Source organism: Schistocerca nitens, chromosome 1 (genome assembly GCF_023898315.1).
Source record: "Schistocerca nitens isolate TAMUIC-IGC-003100 chromosome 1, iqSchNite1.1, whole genome shotgun sequence".
In the NCBI taxonomy this organism is placed as follows: domain Eukaryota; kingdom Metazoa; phylum Arthropoda; class Insecta; order Orthoptera; family Acrididae; genus Schistocerca; species Schistocerca nitens.
In genome coordinates this window covers 1,023,497,561-1,023,517,881 of record NC_064614.1, presented here as the reverse complement: position 1 = coordinate 1,023,517,881, position 20,321 = coordinate 1,023,497,561, and the positions used below count along the sequence as shown (strand labels likewise).

Below are 20,321 nucleotides of genomic sequence, written 5' to 3'. Positions count from 1 at the left end.
ACAGTTACACATCTAAAGCAAGCTAGTTTGTAGATGGTAAACATCTTGTGTGTCTAAAAAAAACGCAACATAGTACTTGACTTGTTTGTTCAGTGTATAATAAAGTCACTTGTGTTAAGACGGTTATAAGGGAAAGTTGCAGAAGACTGAACACTTCGTTGAACAACTTCTCACGGTTGGGATTCACAGTCATATAATATTTCTTAAAAGACATCATAGTCGCCGTTACCTGCATAAAATATTTATTGTTACTATTGCAATTTCGGCCTTATGGCCATTTTCAAGTAACACTGCAAAGTTACCTAAACACAAAAATACAAAAGTGAAGCACAGGGTGTATATGCATAATTAAGCAAACATTTTATTAAGAAAGCAGCTCAATTATAAAAATTGGAGATAAATGTACATTACTTACATTCGGTCGGAATATAAAACTATCTGACATGAGTACATGTCGTCAAAATGCAGCCTTTTGACTTTGAGAGTCCCACAAGATCTGATGAGTACGACACTTATTACATCGTAATATGTTGTTAAATACATACTGAACTGTCGATGTTATCATCGTTCTAATAATCTATCACACATACAAGTTCAGGTGCACTGACAACATGTGGAGCTAAGTCAGCTGGCGCGAAAATACATTTACTGAAGATAGTGCACACCAAGGATACAACTTATAAGCTTTATATCGTAAAGTCTTCATCTGTCGACATCATACAACTTACTAAATAGTGCTATGATTGTAATGTGCAGTAGGATAGGATGGGAATATTTATTTATAACATAATATGGGATAATACTTGTGTTATCTGTTATTAGGCTCTCACATTGACTTAAGTGCTCGCAAATGAGATGAAGATAGAGCTCTGATATATAATACTTTGTTTGCGTTTAAATTTTACGAATATAAATGGCGTAAAACGCTCGCCAGCAATCCAATTCACTGTGCAGCACCAAAAATTTTGACAAAACATCACAATGCCTCCGCACAAATACTTGATGCATCCTTCAACCAGGCTCTATTATAGTAAACAGGACTAAGTAAATATGTATACTATTCCATCGAAATTGTTTAAAATGTTTTCGGTAAGTGTCTAAAATAACTGTACAATTCTATGAATTACTATTGAAGTAGATTGATACAATAAATCACAAGCTTCGGATACAATGAAATGTCGAGGCTACATTTCATTTATAAAACATACAAAAATGAAATACATTGGAGTATGCTTTTATTCCCTCGTTAAAGTCCATAAATTTTTCTTTACAGTAAAATCAGTAGTCTGGTGTAATAAGTGTCGTACTCATCGGATCTTGTGGGACTCTCAAAGTCAAAAGGCTGCATGTCAGATAGTTTTATATTCTGACAGAATGTAAGTAATGTACATTTATCTCCTATTTTTATAGTTGAGCTACTTTCTTAATAAAATGTTTGCTTAATTATGCATATACACCCTGTGCTTCACTTTTGTATATTTGTGTTTAGGTAACCTGGCAGTGTTACTTGAAAATGGCCATAAGGCCGAAATTGCAATAGTATCAAATATTTTATACAGTCAACGGCGACTATGATGTCTTTTAAGGAACTTCGTTGAACGTTTCCTGTAATGATTTCCACCATCATGTAATACCTTCTGTAATTATACTGGTGCTAATTTTCTCCCTAACGCACGGTTCGTTCATGATTTGGCTTAAACTTAGCGTCGTACTGTCTGCGCGAATCAACAATGAGTAACAAAACCGTAGGTCACACAATTCATGAAAGTCACAGCTATAATTTGCTTCTATTACCATAAAATCTTACACCTTTGACAGTGAACACAAGTTTAATTGTGAAAATTTGCTTTCAGGAACGTTATCGTTGAAAATTCAAATGCTGATCTAACAGTGACGGTCATCTGCTAAACTGAGAATGGAAACAGCAATAATTATCTATTTCGACCTATTCAAGTTTCGCCCGCTGATTTAAGAATATTCCGTATCTTTCGAAGGACGAATTTCAGAAAGAACATCCTCTTTTAGTTTGGTAAATCCGGTAGATTCGTCAGTAGAACAGCAACACTATTTAATACGGTAAATATGTCAAAAACAAATAATACTATATACTGAGTCAAAAACATTTCACCCTTATAGTCAACAAAATTCTTCCGGGTTTGAGGCCGCATTGTCATCTGTAAAATTCCGACGTTTCGGTGACTGTTGCAAGGCGCCTTCCTCATGGTGTATTGCAGCCAGTAGCAATACACCCCGAGGAAGGCGCCTTGCAACAGTCACCGAAACGTCGGAATTTTACAGGTGACAATGCGGCCTCAAACCCAGAAGAATTTTATTGACTGTGTCAACGGCCGCAGAAGCCTACGTTTACATTTCATCCTCATGTTTAACTGAAGTAAAGCTACAATTTGTTATTCGCTTAATGTTTTAAATGTACTGCGTTTCATAGGTCATCCTGCAGTCCAGATGTCGTTCAGGATTTTACAGCCGAAAGCGAATTACTTACAACAGATCCTTTTTGTCAGTGTCTATCGAGGATTAGCGAAGTTTCATTTACTTATCATTTGAACAATTGCAAGCCCGTGTCACGTCATTGGTTATGCGGATGTATATGTGTGTAGAACGTGAAACGAGGGAACGTTCATTACTTACGACTGTCAGCAGATTTCTCAGCAGAAACCGTTGCTTGCAAGGTATTGAGTTAGCATTACAGCCACAGTTTAAATGTGCCGAAATTTTGTTCATTTTTGTGGAACTCAGAAGTGGAACTGCCGTATCATTTTCTTTTCTTACGTCCACATGCACTTGTCAAATAAGCTATGTAACTGCTGAATATACCCCATTTCAGCTATTATTTTTACCTGTCAACAATTTGAATGGGTATCATCTCTCACAGTGAATGGTCTAATTTATCTCTCACTGCGAATGTCATCCAGAACTGCTCCTCCTACATTGCTACGCTAGCGGTTGTTTTTATTGTCAGCTGTTAGTAGGTTTTTGCAACAAGTGCTATCACGTGAGACTGTAATAAGTAGGGTGTCAAACTGACATATGTTGTTGTGACATCTTTTGAGGCAGTAGTCGGAAATGGACTATGTATCTCATGACAAGCTGCCTCGCGTGTAAGTTGCAAAACCGTATACAATGAGCTGTGGTGAAGTGTGAGATTGCTTAGAATTGGTGAACGGTTGTCCACAATGAGCTATTTCCCGTCACAATAACATATAGATAATATAACCACAGTCCTTCGCAAAACTGAACATCGCCTTTTGGCGTTTCTGGTGCATGACGCGACAAGGGAAGTATATAAACGGAGCAGAGAAGAATGGGGAAACAATCTAGCGGCGATATGGGCCGCAAATAGAGAAACCCACTTAACAGTGTCTTCGGCAAAGGGCAGATTGTTATGGTCTGGCGCCTGGGGACGGACACTGCAAAGCTGGTCAGCTATTCGCCTGCTGCTGCCGTGAGCATCAATAGGAACTGCTTGAAGGACGGTGAAAACATGAGTAGGTGACAAGGTACTGGACGGTCACGTCTCATCAGAAACGTAGAGATCCCAGGCTTGCCCTCTCTGCAGAGTAGGATAGGCGTAGATCCGTGGCAGATCTCTTATCAGGGTACATGTTTCGGAACACACCGTTCAGCGCGCATTTTGAACATGGGGCTTCGCAGTAGGCGATTCTTACGACTGCTCATAGTGTGGTCTTATTTGTTTTGGCTCATCAGCAAAGATATTTAACGTACAGTGTAGCAATGATGTAGTGCCCAGAAAAGCCAAACGAATAAACAGACGGCATTTTTACTGCATGCTTCATTTATGCAACTGAAAATATTTTACTGACGTCAACAGAAGATTGAGAGAGACTGGGTAACGACACACAGATATAAACGGGGTGCTAAACAGCACAGGACAAGCTGCTGTTGGATCGTGTGGGAGAATCTCTATCAATCTACCGGTGATGTGCGCACTTAGAGGGAGAAACCCCCAAGAGAGTGATGAAGGAGCTACAATTACACCATCATTGTAAGTAACATGTGAAAGCACTGTGACTAACAAGGGAACATCCCCATCGCACCCCCCTCACATTTAGAAATTGACACAGTGGATAGGCCTTGAAAAACTGAACACAGATCAATCGAGAAAACAGGAAGAAGTTGTGTGGAACTATGAAAAATAAGCAAATTATACAAACTGAGTAGTCCAAGTGTAAGATATGCAACATCAAGGACTGTGTAAGCTGAAGAGCGCCGTGGTCCCGTGGTTAGAGTGAGTAACTGCGGAACGAGAGGTCCTTGGTTCGAGTCCTCACTCGAGTAAAAATTTTACTTACTTTATTTTCGCAAAGTTACGATCTGACCGTTCATTCATTGACGTCTCTGTTCACTGTAATAAGTTTAGTGTCTGTGTTTTGCGACCGCACCGCAAAACCGTGCGATTAGTAGACGAAAGGACGTGCCTCTCCAATAGGAACCGAAAACATTTGATCGCAAATTCATAGGTCAACCGATTCCTCCACAGGAAAACACGTCTGAAATATTCTATACGACACTGGTGACGGCATGTGCTTCACATTACAGGAATATGTTGTCGACCCACCTAACTTGCACACTTGGCGAATGGGTAAAAAGTTTCTTCTACCTTGCCCGATTTAGGTTTTCTTGTGGATGTGATAATCACTCCCAAAAAAGTGATGAAAACATAAGAGTTTGTCACATAAACGGCAACAAATGAATGCAAGTTTCACAGTCGCACAGTTTTCCCTGTGCTCTGTCAAAACATACGTTTTTAACGTTTTCAAGTTTTTCCGTGTGTAGACCGTCAAATCCTGCATGTGTCCAAGCAAATCTGAACATGTCCTGGAATTTTGGAGAGCGAAGTTGATCATGTCTGAGTGCATGAACTTTGATAATTGTCTGAAAATAAAAAATTAAAACTTTTCACTCGAGGGAGGATTGAACCCGGGACCTTCCGTTTCGTAGCTGCTCGCGGTAACCACGGGACCACGGTGCTCAACAGTGCACATATACCTTGATGTGGCTTATCTTGGACACGGACTACTCAGTTTGTATATTTTGCTTAGTTTTTTCATAGTTCCATACAACTTCTTCCTGTTTTCTCGATTGATCTGTGTTCAGTTTTTCATGGCCTATCCCTGTGCCAACTTATAACTAAATCTGAGGGGGGTGCGATGGGGAGGTTCCCTTATAAGTAATTTTGGGCCTACAGTTCAGATCTGTCAATGAATGAACAGCCGCTGTGCTAGCGAGTCTAAATATATCAGCAGACGAGGCCTCTTTCTTCGTTACAGTGTTTTCGAACTTTCCATTGTCGCTGACAAAAATCCATTCATCACACTCGTCTCCAATCCGTAGCAATGGTTATCACTTTTTTTCAGATGGAGTTACGTAATTTTATATCATGGGATCTATCTCCTGCTGCCCCGTTTTACTTATTCGTGTTACCCGGTATCCAGTCCGCGATGCTGCAACTGTTTAATAACATACCTCCTTTTATTCTCAACGTCATATGATTTTCACAGTTTCAGTGCACCGAACTACATCGATGTTGATTTCAGAGCACCTCGACGACAAGTCTAATCGTTGAACTGGAAGTGTAGGTGGAGGTCCTATCTCAGGATCAGTATTTCAGTCCTCTGGGTTTTTCCATAATGTAACTTCATGACGGTGTTTGAAATCGTAGTCGAAACTAATGAGGAAATGTTTTTGCGTAACAGTCGCCAGGGGTACTTGACAAAATATGGCAAAATTTTATGTGCCACTGTAATACCTATATTCGGGCTGCTGTGCTTCACTGTGATCAATTCTTTTGACTTGCGAGTTCTTGCCGTAACTTCTAATTGATTATGCGAAGATAAAAGGAGACAGAAAAAACACACATTTACTCCAAAATCTTGTCTCTCAATACCCATTATAGGGTCCCCCTACCACTTGCGTAATTTAATTTTGCTCCTTATTTAATTATCTGGAAGCGCTGTCGATATAAATCTGCTATTGGGCTGGATGGGGGGAGGGGGGGGGGGGGTGCAGTGGTCTCTCGCCAGCTCTGTCAAATGGACATGACCCATGTGGCAGCATAAGTAATGTAATGGGACCACACCTATGTTGTTTGTTATATTGTTCCACCAGATGAGCCAACAACGATGAACGGTGCAAAGAAATTTTGTTTTCTCTCACGAACTCAGATTCGTCTGTTGGTACTTATGCTGTGGACGACTCTTCGCTAGAAACTACACAACGCAACAGAATTAAACGATCACTTTTCTAACCCCGTAATTGCTCCGAATTGCGACGCATAACTTTGAAATTTGGCTCACATGTGCCTACAGCCTTCCTGTGTAATAGTACAAAAGCGTAGTGCCCTCCAACGTCACCCTTTCGCCTCGACGACGACTGAAACAGCAAGGTGTTGGCACGTGCGAAAAGAAGGCCAAACCTAAGAAGTTCATGTGACGTCTAAGCGGGTTAATGACTACACGCTGGCCCCCATTTCCGCCACAATTTTGTCCAACATCACCTTGGAAGGGACAGACGATGGGTAGGTCGTCACAGGCCCTCTTACCCAAATGTCACCATTTATTCTGACGTCTCTAAGATGGAGGTGAGAACCGCGACGCCCAGCATTTAAATCTCGCGGTTTTCTTAAGAGTGGTCGAGGAAAACATTCCAGATAGATATCCGCTCAGAATGGCACAAAATTGTCTCAGCGGACGGCACAAACGGCGTCAAATGAAACTACCCCTCTCTCTGGGGTGATGATTGTCACATAACTCGCTGCCAAAAAAAGGAAGTTCCTAGTGAGATCCTTAACAGGACGACGTTCATGACAAACTTTGGAACAGCTGATAATCTCTGACGTTTCAACCCTTCTCTAGGGTCATTGGGAGGCTGTATCCCAATTAAACGTGATCGTATCCCCTTTGCAAAACAGTGTGACTGCAATTTTTGCTCTTTTACGCAGGTTGGGACCACTGGGGACCGCTCAAAATCATTCGACGGAATGTAAACGTGATCTGGGGCAGCAACGGGTGCTTTTGCTTTCCCAGCCCTCCTGTTTTGCGCCCTGCTATGGCATGATCATGGAAGGGTGCGAGACTGGCTCAAGCAAAGGTCCCCTCTAACATCGTAAGTAGCGCAAAACTTTTTATGACCCCCCCCCACACACACACCCACACCCCACCTTTACTGAGAATTTTAAATGATTCAAATGGCTCTGAGCACTATGGGACTTAACATCTGAGGTCATCAGTCCCCTAGAACTTAGAACTACTTAAACTTAACTAACCTAAGGACATCACACACATCCATGCCCGAGGCAGGATTCGAACCTGCCGCCGTAGCGGTCACGCGGTTCCAGACTGAAGCGCCTAGAACCGCACGGCCACACCGGCCGGCCGAGAATTTTAAAAACGTACGTGTATAAAGCCAACGCGTAAAGTAGTCCGAGGCGCTTTCACGCAGGCAACTGGAATCAAAGGGGTTTCTAGTAGTTGCTGCCTGCTGGCACCCAGGTTTACTTCACATGTTCGCTCTATAAAGGCATACTCTTAAAATTCTCAATGAACAAGGACTGCTGCCACCGAGGGTACTGACGAATTGGAGGCTCTTAGAGGGACACTTTGCCGTTGTATTCACGCATGAGTCTACGCCGCACCCTCTTGTGGCCACGCCACAGGAAAGCACAAAGCAGGCGATCTGAAAAACTGTAAGCATCCTTTGATGCTTCGAATGGCGTTCGAAGTGCGACGGATGATTTCGAAAGATCCCTAGTGCTTCCGACCTATACACAAGGGGTAACACTGCACTTCAAATGGGTGAAATCCTGCCCATTCGGGATGCAGGTCCAAAATGTCCCTAGAGAAGGGTTGAAATGTCCGAACCTGTCAGCAGAGTCAAAGGTTGTCAAAAACGATTTCCTGTTGCTCACTGCACTCCGAACTGTCGTCTTAGACCGCTAAATGTGCGGTAATCATCGCGCTATGGGTAAGGAGGGAGGGGGAGGGGGGGGGGGCGTTCATTGACGCTCTTTATACGGCACCATGAGGCCTCTTCGTGTCAGTTACGAACGGTGGTATGTCTAGAATGCTTTTATCGGCCACTCCTAAGAAAACTGCGTGATTTCAACGCTGGGGGTCGCGGATCTGACCTCCATCGCACAGGCGTCAAAAGAAGAGGGTGAGATGTTGGCAGGCTGGGATGTGACAACCTCCCACCATCTGACACATCCATGGTGGAGTTGGGCACGGTAGTGATGAAAATGGGTGTCACATTAACCCACCCTAAACATCACCAACTTCTGAGCTGTGGCCTATTTTTCGCACGCGTCGATACCTTCGTGTATGAAGCGTCGTCGAGCCCGAGGATGACGTCACTCTGGGAGGCAGTTGCAGTTTTCGGAAAAATGTGATCCTATAATTCCAATGACAAGCGTAGCTTCTACGGTATGTAAGCCAACATTAGGTTGTCAAGCGAATTCAGTGATCGATACTGACATTCATACAATAAAATGAGACTGAACGAACATAAAGGGTTATCTATAAGTACCACCGGGGTTCCAGAAAACGACTGCCCAAAAACTACAAGACATATAGGAAAATGCTACATTCAGTGGATAGAGCATCTATCCAATTATCCATTCGTAATGTCTACCATAGCGTTGTTTCACTAGGGCGCAGGCGTCTCATTACATTTAGACAAGTCATCCGCTCCATGCTCTTACGTTAAGTTAGCTCATGTCTGCAGATAGTCAAGCCAAATAATAGATTTCCATGCCCGCTGGTGCCACGCTTCAATGGGTTTTACTCGCATATTGACATTTGCCGCGTCACAATATCCATAGTGAGTACTTGTGAGTTAAAAACTTTGAGAACATCTCTATCCACTGATGTGTGTACTTTCTTTACGACAAAGCTTTCACATAGTCTTCTTCGGAAGCTTTTTTAAAACAGCATGCATAGAAGAACCCACATTCAAGCATCATATTTCAACGCCCTTAAGGAGACCATTCAAAGACAGAATTGCCTGCTTTACTTCGCTATTTATTGTAACTAGCTGAGTACTGGTATTGCCTGGGTACGTATGTCTCCCAATCTTCCATTAGTCGTCCTCGTCCTCCTCCTCCTGTTTGCCCATCTACTCCTCCCATTCTCTCAATCCTTCTGCTCCTCCGCCTTCTGTCTGTCCGTGTCCTCGCCCCCCCCCCCACCCCTCCACCCCTTTTCTCTCCACGTTATCACACCCATCCCGATAGGAGGCTGGTGGTTCTTACCCTCACAGGATTCCTTTCCATATCGGAACTAATGTGTGTACGAAATTTGATTTAAATCATTCCAGGGGCTTAGGATGAGCTTTTCACCTGTGGCTTTGTCCGCATACGAAAATGTCAAATATATTTCACGCACATTTAAAATATTTAGTACGTAATTGTACACGCATCTCACCAGCATCTCTAGTGAATTTCGTCCTGCAGTTTTCTTTTTATGCAGCTCAAGATTTTTGTCATATCTCCAAAATTGTGTGTCGTACAATGATATATTTTTGTGGGTATATATGTCTACCGTCTGAAGTATGTTGCGAATAGAGTTGGTAGTACGGAAGTAATAAAATTTCAACGTAATCCACGATTCAAATGGCTCTGAGCACTATCGGACTTAACATCTGAGGTCATCAGTCCCCTGGACTTAGAACTACTTAAACCTAACTAACGTAAGGACATCACACACATCCATGCCCGAGACAGGATTCGAACCTGCGACCGTAGCAGCAGCGCGGTTCCGGACTGAAGTGCCTAGAACCGCTCGGTCACAGCGGCCGGCAGTAATTCATGATGCGACAGTTTCACTGCATAAACAGAGAACATGTAATAACCGATAAAGATTTTTTCCTTTCATCATTTTGTTCGGGTTGTCTTCGAGAGAAAGTTTCGTACAGGTTTGAAGTTATGTGTAATGTTTGTTGCAAGTCAAATACTGGACGAATAACGTATGGGCATTCGCGCGTCGTTGGTTACGCTACTTTCTCACCCGAACCTCTTTGATAGGTAAGTTGTTCTTAGCCGTATAGAAATTCTTACCAGATGGTACGTGATGTGTACCAAGTTTGGCTGAATTGGTCCAATGCTTTAGGAGGAGATGTGGAACATATATGTACATGAATTTTTATGACATTTGTGTACTGTATGTGGATTTATGTATACTGTGTTGTACTCAAAGTAACTTCGAGGTCCGTATTTTTTTTCTATTTGAAGAGTACAGTGCTTTACAAGGCCTGGTCCAACCGCAAGTAGGATGCTGTTGCCTTCCTCTGATCTTCGAAGTGACTTACCCACCCAGATACATAAGGGACTAGCGTGGTCTCCAACAACGGTGGAACATTATCAGACGTTGGCAGAGATGGAAGATCTGAAAGGTGACAAAATTCCTAGAACTGACAGAGGATCGAACCCGCGACATTTGGATGTATAGTCTGGCACTTTACCACTGAGCCACCGAGTCTGACAAGCGACGAATCCTCATTGTGGTCGCCCGGTCCACCCCCTACGTTGGGATAAACGCAGGCGTGAGGGTGCTCACCACCAGTAGGAGAGGAAGAGGATGCCGGGCGCGGTGAGCGCCACCTGGAGCAGCCGCCAGTCGCGGATGAGGTAGGCGATCGCGGCGGTCAGCATGTAGCCCAGCGTGAAGAAGGTCTGGCAGCCCACGCCCGCCAGCGTCCGCTTGCTCGGCCCCACCATCTCCATCGCTGCAACACCAACCGATGCCGGCGCTCCCTTTAGACCAGGCAACCGACTGCAGGATCGAGATAGTCGCGGCGTGGGCTGGCGAAGACGTGGCCTCTCGCTCAGTAGCTGCAGCACGGCACTCCTCCAGAAGTTGGCAACGCCGTATGTCAACGCCGCACTCAATGTCGATCAGAAACCTCGCTGTTTTGAGTCCATCCCTCAGGTCAACGATAGAAAGAGTCTGCTCTGCGCAGCGGCTTCCCTGTTTCCATGGCGCGTCCAGGTGGCGGCACACTTTGGTCCAGTTTCTTCCAGAAGACTTTTCAGTACATCCAATTAGCTGTTGATACAAGAAATTATAAAATTTCCACGCCTGTAGAAGAATCCAAATCACGCACAGCGTTGCCTGCATTAATCCAGTTTTCATCCAAGACTGATAATGCTGGGCTGAATCATATTTGTTCATTCAGAACTGTTGCACCATCACTAGTTTTGAAACTAGTGGATTCGCCTTTTATTCCAGGTCAGATTTACAGATAATAAGGAAAGAGATTGGGTTCGATGTCTTCTTAAGACGAGGTGCTAGATCAGTTGGAAAATGAAGGTCAATATTTAACGTTCATTCGACGAAAAGGCCGTTGGACACGGAGAACAGGCTTGGGAAATACGAGGGAGGCGCAGGCTACCAGCCAAGACAAAAAAGGAACCATCCCGACACTGGCCACAGTCGATTTAGGGAAGTAATTGAAACCTTAAATCTGTATGACTCTATGCGAGTTTTGAACCGCAGTCCCACTGGTCTGTTTCGCTCCCTAATTCAGTTCGAGGCATCTAGAAGCAAGTGAGAGGAATAGAAGAACGACTCACAGTTACCATAGTGGCCTGTTTGAGGGAAGTACCCTGACACTCTCTTGTAATGGCTTTCAAAGAACCTGTATAATCAGGGTGGCTTGACTGGGATTTGAAAACAGCTTCTCTTAATCAGCAGTAGGATCTCTTAACTACTGAAATTATTCTCATCATGTTAACGTAAGCTTTAAGAAGTATTTTTCTGTATAAAAGTAACCAGTTTCTGAGTAGTATATGCACTCGCACTGTAAAGGCCAGCTGTTAGTTCAGAATACGTGGTAGGTTACCGAAATGGGGTAAGGAATATTATATTTCCTCACAAACTTTGTGACAAACATTTGTAACGTTTGCACATTCTATTAAATGTACAACAATTGTCATATGAAGATAACTCATTGGTCAGAGATCTGTCACAACGTCTGGGTACATCTACGCACCTTCCATAAATTTTTCGTACCAAAACCTTGTAAACATCGTTAGTTATAGCGTCGTGAGAGTTTTGTCTTTGCGCTACTAAGGCAATAGGCTTCGCCTATTTGATGACTACCGGCATCACATTCTCTGACTGTCTAACACATTTAGTAGCATACCAGTAATTTGTTCTAGACGCTACGTAATTTGTGTTATTCTACTGTTGAAAAAAAATGTCAATACAATCAAAAGCAACTCGCTCGAGGAACACACCGTTGTTTCAAAATTATTCCAGTATGACATATATAAGTAGACTGAACCAACAAATGAAAAAATTTGTAACAAGGCTAGAAATCGAACCCAGGTCTTCTGCTCACCAGGCAGATGCGCTAACCACAACGCCGACGGGTCACAGTGGCTTTCCACAACTGCACGGACTACCTTAACATACCTCCCTCCTGAGCCCAAATTTCCATTCACGCCTGAGCCCACTTTCGTATTCTCCTAAGCTCAAACAATACTGCAACTGCATTGGAATAGTACCTCAATATCGGCCGAACAGTGGGACCCCGACTGAATCGCAGGCAGAGGTGCTTCGGTCAAATGAAACGAACAATACGGTTCGATTTTAGGGAGAACACCAAAGTGGGCTGATGCCTGAATGGGAATTTGAATTGAGGAGGGAGGCACGCTAGAATAGTCCGTGCAGTTGTTCAAATCTACTGTGCCAGGGTTGCGCCGTGTGTAGCGCATCGGTTTAGTAGAGCACGGGACCCGGGGGGGGGGGGGGAGGGGGGGGAGGGGGGGGGTCGAATCCCAGCCTTGGTACAAATTTTCGTTCATCGCTTTAGTCTTCATATAAACATCATTGATGCTCGAAACTAGAAAGGTCTCTGGGCCCGTATAGTTCCATTTCAAAGAAATACAAGAACTTCCAATCACCAGTTTCTGACTGACGATTTTGGGAGGTTTTCCTTGATTATCAGGCAAATGTGGGGACTGGTGATCCCCTCTCAAGTATTCCATGTGCTCTGCCCCAACTCCGTGATGTGACTTGACTGGAAAGAACCAAATGCTCTATGACATCCCTCATTTCATACTCGTGTACGGATTGTTTGTGAAACTGCATTAGGGAAGGCACTCTACAGGAGGAACTTATCTTTGATCTACTAATTTTACTGTTTAGGATAATGCTGGAATTAAATAAGAGAAACTGTATCATTTTTGGTGTTAGTAAGATAAGGCACTGCTAGGTACTAACCGAGCACGTATGCGACGAGGAAGACGCCGGATGACGTCATACCGATGATGAGCCGCATGAAGGCGAACGAGTAGTACTCGGGCGCACCGGCCACCATGAAGCCGGCGGTCACCTGCAGCACCAGCGACACGAGGAACACCTTGCGACGGCCGTACCTGCAAATATAGTTTCGTCTCACGGCTGCGTCACCAGGAGCGTGACTCTACAAAGTCTTCAGTTACGTTCTACATTTTCCGCAGTGTTACAAGTACGAATATGACTGACGCATGAATAGAACCATAAACTGCCCAGATTGCGTTACCGTGTAGTGCCTTGACAATGTGGCACCAAACCAAGAAAAGAAGTTTTGAGTGTTGGATTCTACGAGATGTTTACCTGTTACAACAGTGCAGTGTGCATTGAAAAGGAACTGCGGAAAAGAATGGCCATGTAAAAACACCATTGTGCATTGGTATCGACAATATAGGGACACTGGTTGTCTGTGAACAGTAACCTAGTGGCCGACCAAGTGTGCCAGAAGCCATGTGCAGAGCGCGAGGATAGGTTTCGTGCATACTAAAAAAAAAAAAAAAGTCAACGGTCCGCGCAAGCTACGAACTTGGAATACCGAAGCAAACTACGCACATTATTTTGCGACGGTGCCTATAATTTTGCATCACAACACAGCAAGCACTTGAGGATGAACATTTCGCCTCCAGGTTGGTATTCAGCGACGAAGCAACCTCCCATTTATCTGGTAAAGGTAATCGCCACAGTATAAATGTGTAGGATACTGAATATCCTCATGAAAAAAAAAATGCTTCAAATGGCTCTAAGCGCTATGGGATTTAACATGTGAGGTCATCAGTCCCCTAGATTTACAACTACTTAAACCTAACTAACCTAAGGACATCACATGCCCGAGGCAGGATTCGAACCTGCGACCGTAGCAGGCGCGCTGTTCCTGCCTGAAGCGCCTAGAACCGCTCGGCCACAGCGGCCGGCCATCCTCATGAAATTGCGGTGAATGAACGAGATTCGGGAAAGACGCTGTATGCGCCGTTTTTCTCCTGCAGAGAGACTGTGATGGGTACCCCTCATCATAACATATTGTTGTTGCGGTTTTTTTTTCAAACTGACTGCTGAAATCGAGAATTTCACCTCCAATCAAGGCGGGGCGCTCCCTCACTGGAGCATCCGTGTTCGTCGCTTCATAAACGACGAACTTCCGCGTTTTTGGTATGGGCATAGTGGTGAAGATGACGCGGCTCTGTTTCCTTAGCCCCCCGCCCCAGGTCGCCTGACCTAACGCGTTGCAAACTTGGTGAGTTTACGGTTCTACTCGCGCAGCAATCAAATTTATACATTAATTTTTGGGAAAATACAGAGACCTGGAAATTAATAAGCGAGTGACTGCGTGTGAGATCGCTCTCTAAGTTTTCATATATTTTTAGGTTTCAGATGCATATTTTAACGGTTTTTGTGATAATATTTACTGTATAAGTGACGTATTAGTGGTTTCTTCATTCACCTCTGCCTTTCTTGTGTTGTGACCTGATATTTGTGAGTGTTTCGTATCGAGCAACTTAAACTCACGCCTGTGTTTACATTCCGCGCTGACCAGTTGAAGCTGTAGCGGCGCATCGAAAGCTAAGTACTAATTAAGTGTTTGTGTATAGTGGTTAATTTGGGAACTTTAGTAGTCTTCTCTCCCTCTCTCTCTCTCTCTCTCTTTAAAAGAATGGCTCTGAGAACTATGGGACTCAACTGCTGTGGTTATCAGTCCCCTAGAACTTAGAACTACTTAAACCTAACTAACCTAAGGACATCACACACATCCATGCCCGAGGCAGGATTCCATCCTGCGACCGTAGCAGTCGCACGGCTCCGGACTGCGCGCCTAGAACCGCGAGACCACCGCGGCCGGCTTTAGTAGTCTTCAACCGGTGTTCTTGGTGTTTTCTGGTGAAATAATTTCAGAAGAACCTTTTGGGAACTGTTTTCAGCTTCGTTACTGTGTCATTAGACGTTTGATTCTCTTTCTGTATTAGTCTTTTGTTATATTCGCATTTGTTGTTTATTAATACTGTTAATAATAGTAGTTACTTCCCTTGTAGAGTAAGTTTGTGATTATTGTAGTCAGGTTTTTAACATCTTGTTGTAGTAGTGGAACTTAGAAAAAGTAAAATTTTACCATGAGTGAGAAGTGTGGACTTTGCCGTAGGTTCGTGAATAGTGGATTGCGGTGTGAGACTTGTTCGAAGTATTTTCACTGGGGGGAATGCAGTGGGGAAGCCGGTGGTCATTCTGGTGAGATCCTCTCCTGGAACTGCAGGTTATGTAGCAAGAGTAAGTTGATAGAGGAGCAGGAGCGTAAGATCTGTGCCCTTCAGGTGCAGTTGAAAAACGCAAAGGAGGAGCTAGATAGAATGAGGAGGGAGAAGGGGGTTGGGGAATGGGAGCTGGCTGTTGGCAAGAGATCTGCTAGGAGAAGAAGATTTTCAGATAGTTTTACTATTGGTGTTTACAATAGATATGACCAACTGTCAGAGTCTAGTGGAGAGGAATCTCTAGTAGCTGTAGATGTAGATGTAGGAAGTATGCAGCAGACCTCAGTAGTTACTGTGCCTAGAACAGTTGCAAAGTCGAGTAGGAAGAAGAAGGTTCTGCTGTTAGGTAGTTCTCATGGCAGACGTGTAGGCCAGCAGTTGCAGGAAGTGCTGGGGAGTGAGTACCAGGTCACCAGCATTGTGAAGCCTAATGCAGGGTTGGCTCAGGTGACTTAACATAGGGGGATTATGTAGGGATTTTACTAAAGAGGATCAGGTAGTGATTGTGGGTGGGGCTGGTAATAGTATTGATAGGGATGGGGAGTATAACATAGATGGTGACCTGGAAAAGATATCCACTCAGACTGGCAACACGAATGTGCATTTCGTGGAACTGTTTCAGCGTCACGATCGGCCTCATCTTAATACAGCCGTCAGGTGTAATGACATGAGACTTGGGGGTGCGCTGATGACAGAAAGCATTGGTCACATTTCAGTGGTGTCGGTGGAGTCTATCAGCAGGACGGGTTTCACTAGACATGGCCTGCACCTCAACAGGTATGGGAAGGGGAGGTTGGTAAAGCTTATAGGTGACAGCATAGGTGGGATTGGTGGGATCACTCATGGGAAAATTCCTGCAGTAGTGGGTGTTAGAGCTGCACCTTTTTTAGATTGAAGTCAGCTGATAGGTATTCGTGCTTAAGGGAAGTCTCTCTAACAAGGGAATCACTTTTGACAAAGCTTAGGTATCCGAGTAATGAGGGAATTAGTATATATCATCAAAACATACAAGGTATTAGAGATAAAGTTAGTGAACTGCTTATAGATGTTGACTCTGAAATTATTGGTATATCTGAACACTTCTTAAATAAGGAGATAATTCAGAGGCTTCCTTTACCAGGATACAGGTTGGCTGGCAGCTTTTCGAGGAGCTCTTTGCAGTGTGGGGGAGAAGCCATGTATGTGAAAAACGGAATCCGATTTGAGTCAATTGACGTTTCAAAGTACTGCACTGAAAAGGTGTTTGCATGTTGTGCAGGTGTGGTTAAACTTAACGGAGCTAAACTTCTAACTGTTGTTATTTATAGATCCCCAGACTCCGATTTCAGAACATTTTTGCTAAAGCTAGAGGAGGTTCTTGGTTCACTTTATAGGAAATACAAAAAGTTAGTTGTAGGTGGTGACTTCAATATTAATTGTATAAGTGATTGTGCAAGGAAGAGGATGCTGGTAGACCTCTTTACTTCATATAATCTTATGCAAACCGTATTCTTTCCAACGAGAGTGCAAGGGAACAGTAGAAAAACCATAGACAACATTTTTGTTCATTCGTCATTACTAGAAGGGCATTCTGTTAGCAAAAAGGTGAATGGCCTTTCAGATCATGATGCACAAATTTTAACTTTAAAAGAGTTTTGTGCTGCAACACGTGTTAAATATAGTCATCAGCTGTTTAGGAAAGCTGATCCAGTTGCTGTAGAGACCTTTGTAAACCTTATCAAGGAACAAGAGTGGCAAGATGTTTATAGCGCTGATACAGTAGACGATAAATATAATGCTTTTCTCCAGACTTTTCTCGTGCTCTTTGAAAGTTGCTTTCCGTTACAAAGTTCAAAACAGGGTACTAGCACAAACAGGCAGCCTGGGTGGCTGACTAGAGGGATAAGAATATCTTTTAGAACAAAGTGGCAATTATATCAATACGTTAGAAACAGTCAGAATCTAAATGCAGCAGCCCATTACAAACAGTGTTGTAAGGTGCTTAAAAATGTTATTAGGAAGGCAAAAAGTATGTGGTATGCAGATAGAATAGCTAAGTCTCAGGATAAAATTAAAACCATATGGTCAGTCGTAAAGGAAGTGGCTGGTCTGCAGAGACAGGTCGAGGATATAGAATCAGTGCGTAGTGGGAATGTCCGTGTTACTGATAAGTCGCATATATGTACAGTATTTAATAATCACTTTCTGAATATAGCAGGTGAACTAAATAGAAACCTAGTCCCAACAGGGAATCACATAGCGCTCTTAGAAAAAAGTGTTCCGAGACTGTTACCTGAAATGCTCCTCCATGATGCTGACAAGAGGGAGATTGAGTTAATAATTAAATCACTAAAGACCAAGAACTCTCATGGATATGACGGGGTATCTAGCAGAATACTGAAGTATTGTTCTATGTATGTTAGCCCAGTACCTAGCCATATCTGTAACTTTTCCTTTAGGAGTGGTCGGTTTCCTGACCGATTAAAGTACTCGGTAGTGAAGCCACTTTATAAAAAGGGAGACATTGGTAATGTTGACAATTTTAGATCTATTTCTATGCCATCGGTGTTTGCTGAAGTTATCGAGAAGGTTGTATATACAAGGTTACTGGAGCATTTAAATTCACATAATTTGCTGTCAAATGTTCAGTTTGGTTTTAGAAATGGTTTAACAACTGAAAATGCTATATTCTCTTTTCTCTGTGAGGTTTTGGACGGATTAAATAAAAGGTTTCGAACGCTAGGTGTTTTCTTTGATTTAACGAAGGCTTTTGACTGTGTTGACCACAAAATATTACTGCAGAAGTTGGACCATTATGGAGTAAGGGGAGTAGCTTACAATAGGTTCGCCTCTTACTTTAAGAACAGAAAGCAGAGGGTAATTCTCCGCAATATTGAGAGTGGTAGTGATGTTCAGTCCCAATGGGGCACTGTTAAGTGGGGCGTTCCCCAAGGGTCGGTGCTGGGGCCACTGCTGTTTCTTATTTATATAAATGATATGCCTTCTAGTATTACAGGTGATTCAAAAATATTTCTGTTTGCTGATGACACCAACTTTATAGTGAAGGATCTCGTGTGTAATATTGAAACAGTATGAAATAATGTAGTTCATGAAATAAGTTCGTGGCTTGTGGAAAATAATTTGATGCTAAATCACAGTAAGACTCAGTTTTTACAGTTTCTAACTCACAATTCAACAAGAACCGATATTTTGATCAGACAGAATAGGCATATTATAAGCGAGACGGGACAGTTCAAGTTCCTAGGCGTTCGGATAGATAGTAAGCTGTTGTGGAAAGCCCATGTCCAGGATCTTGTTCAGAAGCTAAATGCTGCTTTATTTACCATTAGAACAGTATCTGAAATAAGTGACACTTCAACACGAAAAGTAGTTTACTTCGCATATTTTCATACGCTTATGTCGTATGGTATTATTTTTTGGGGTAATTATTCTGATTCAAAAAGGGTATTTTTGGCTCAAAAACGGGCTGTTCGAGCTATATGTGGTGTAAGTTCGAGAACCTCTTGTCGACCCCTATTCAAAAATCTGGGAATTCTGACATTGCCCTCACAGTATATATTTTCCTTAATGTCGTTTGTTGTTAGCAATATTAGCCTATTCCCAAGAGTTAGCAGCTTTCACTCAGTTAATACTAGGCAGAAATCAAATCTGCATGTAGAATGCACTTCCTTGACTCTTTTGCTGAAAGGAGTGCAGTATTCTGCTGCATCCATTTTCAATAAGCTACCACAAGAACTCAAAAATCTTAGCAGTAGCCCAAACTCTTAAGTCTAAACTGAAGAGTTTCCTCATGGCTCACTACTCCTATTCCGTCGAGGAGCTCCTGGAAGAGCTAAAAAATTAAGCAAATTCCAGTGTTACATTGTTGATTTTCTTCATTTAAACTTACGACTTGTCACCTGAATGTTTTTTTATATTTCATTTTATCTGTTTCTAATATCGTGTTATAATTTCATGTATTGACTCGTTCCATGACCATGGAGACTTCTCCTTAATTTGGTCCCACGGAACAATAAATAAATAAATAAATCGTTTATAGCTTAAATTAAATTTCCTTTTCTTTATGTTTGTGGCCACAAATTTTTTTGTCACTTATAGTAGTTACAGTAGTGAACATATTTTAGGGATCGGGCAACCGCAGCCACAGTTCCATATGGTGAATGAAATCTTCCGCACTGGCTGATAAAGAACTTTTAGTGAGAGTCACAACCTGTTTCTCATCATTGGAGATGCATCTTCATTGGCAAGTTTTTTATTTTTCCAAACAGTCATGACGCAGCAAAAAGAATGCTTAGAAAGAAGTCCCACCGTTTAATGTAGAGATGAAACCAACAGCACTCTAAAAGCGTTTGTCTGTGATTAACCTCACCGGGAACGCGCTGCACCACGGCGTAGACATCATAGTAGTGTGCACGGCGGCACACTTTTGTGATGTCTACGGCGTGGTGTAGCATGAATCCAGCCAGATTAATAACACAAAAAAAGGCTTTTAGCGTGCTATTGGCTTAATCTTGACGATTAACGATGGGACGTGTCTCTATGCTTTCCCTTTGCAGCGCCATGACTACTTAAAAAATTAAATCTATCGCCTGAAAATGCATCTCCAATGATGCGAAACCGGTAGTGACATATTAATAAAAGTATTTTATCAGCTAGTGCGGAAGATTTTATTCACCATTGCAATAGTAATCAAGAGCGTGAATAACGTGCCAATTATGCTAGCTTGCGATACTCTTTTTCTTAATTCCAAAAT

At 42.9% G+C, this 20,321-nt stretch overlaps 1 protein-coding gene across 5 annotated transcripts in view; it reads right to left on the bottom strand.

Annotated features, from left to right (window-relative positions):
- LOC126237960 (organic cation transporter protein-like) overlaps positions 1-20,321 on the bottom strand; it is a 171,720-nt gene that overhangs the window by 41,982 nt on the left and 109,417 nt on the right. For all 5 annotated transcript variants that reach the window (XM_049947761.1, XM_049947757.1, XM_049947762.1 and 2 more), the window contains exons 5-6: positions 13,260-13,414; positions 10,590-10,758 (exon numbers count right to left, since the gene is read on the bottom strand). In XM_049947761.1, coding sequence (XP_049803718.1) covers positions 10,590-10,758; positions 13,260-13,414 — 324 coding nt within the window. The remainder of the gene's footprint in view (positions 1-10,589; positions 10,759-13,259; positions 13,415-20,321) is intronic.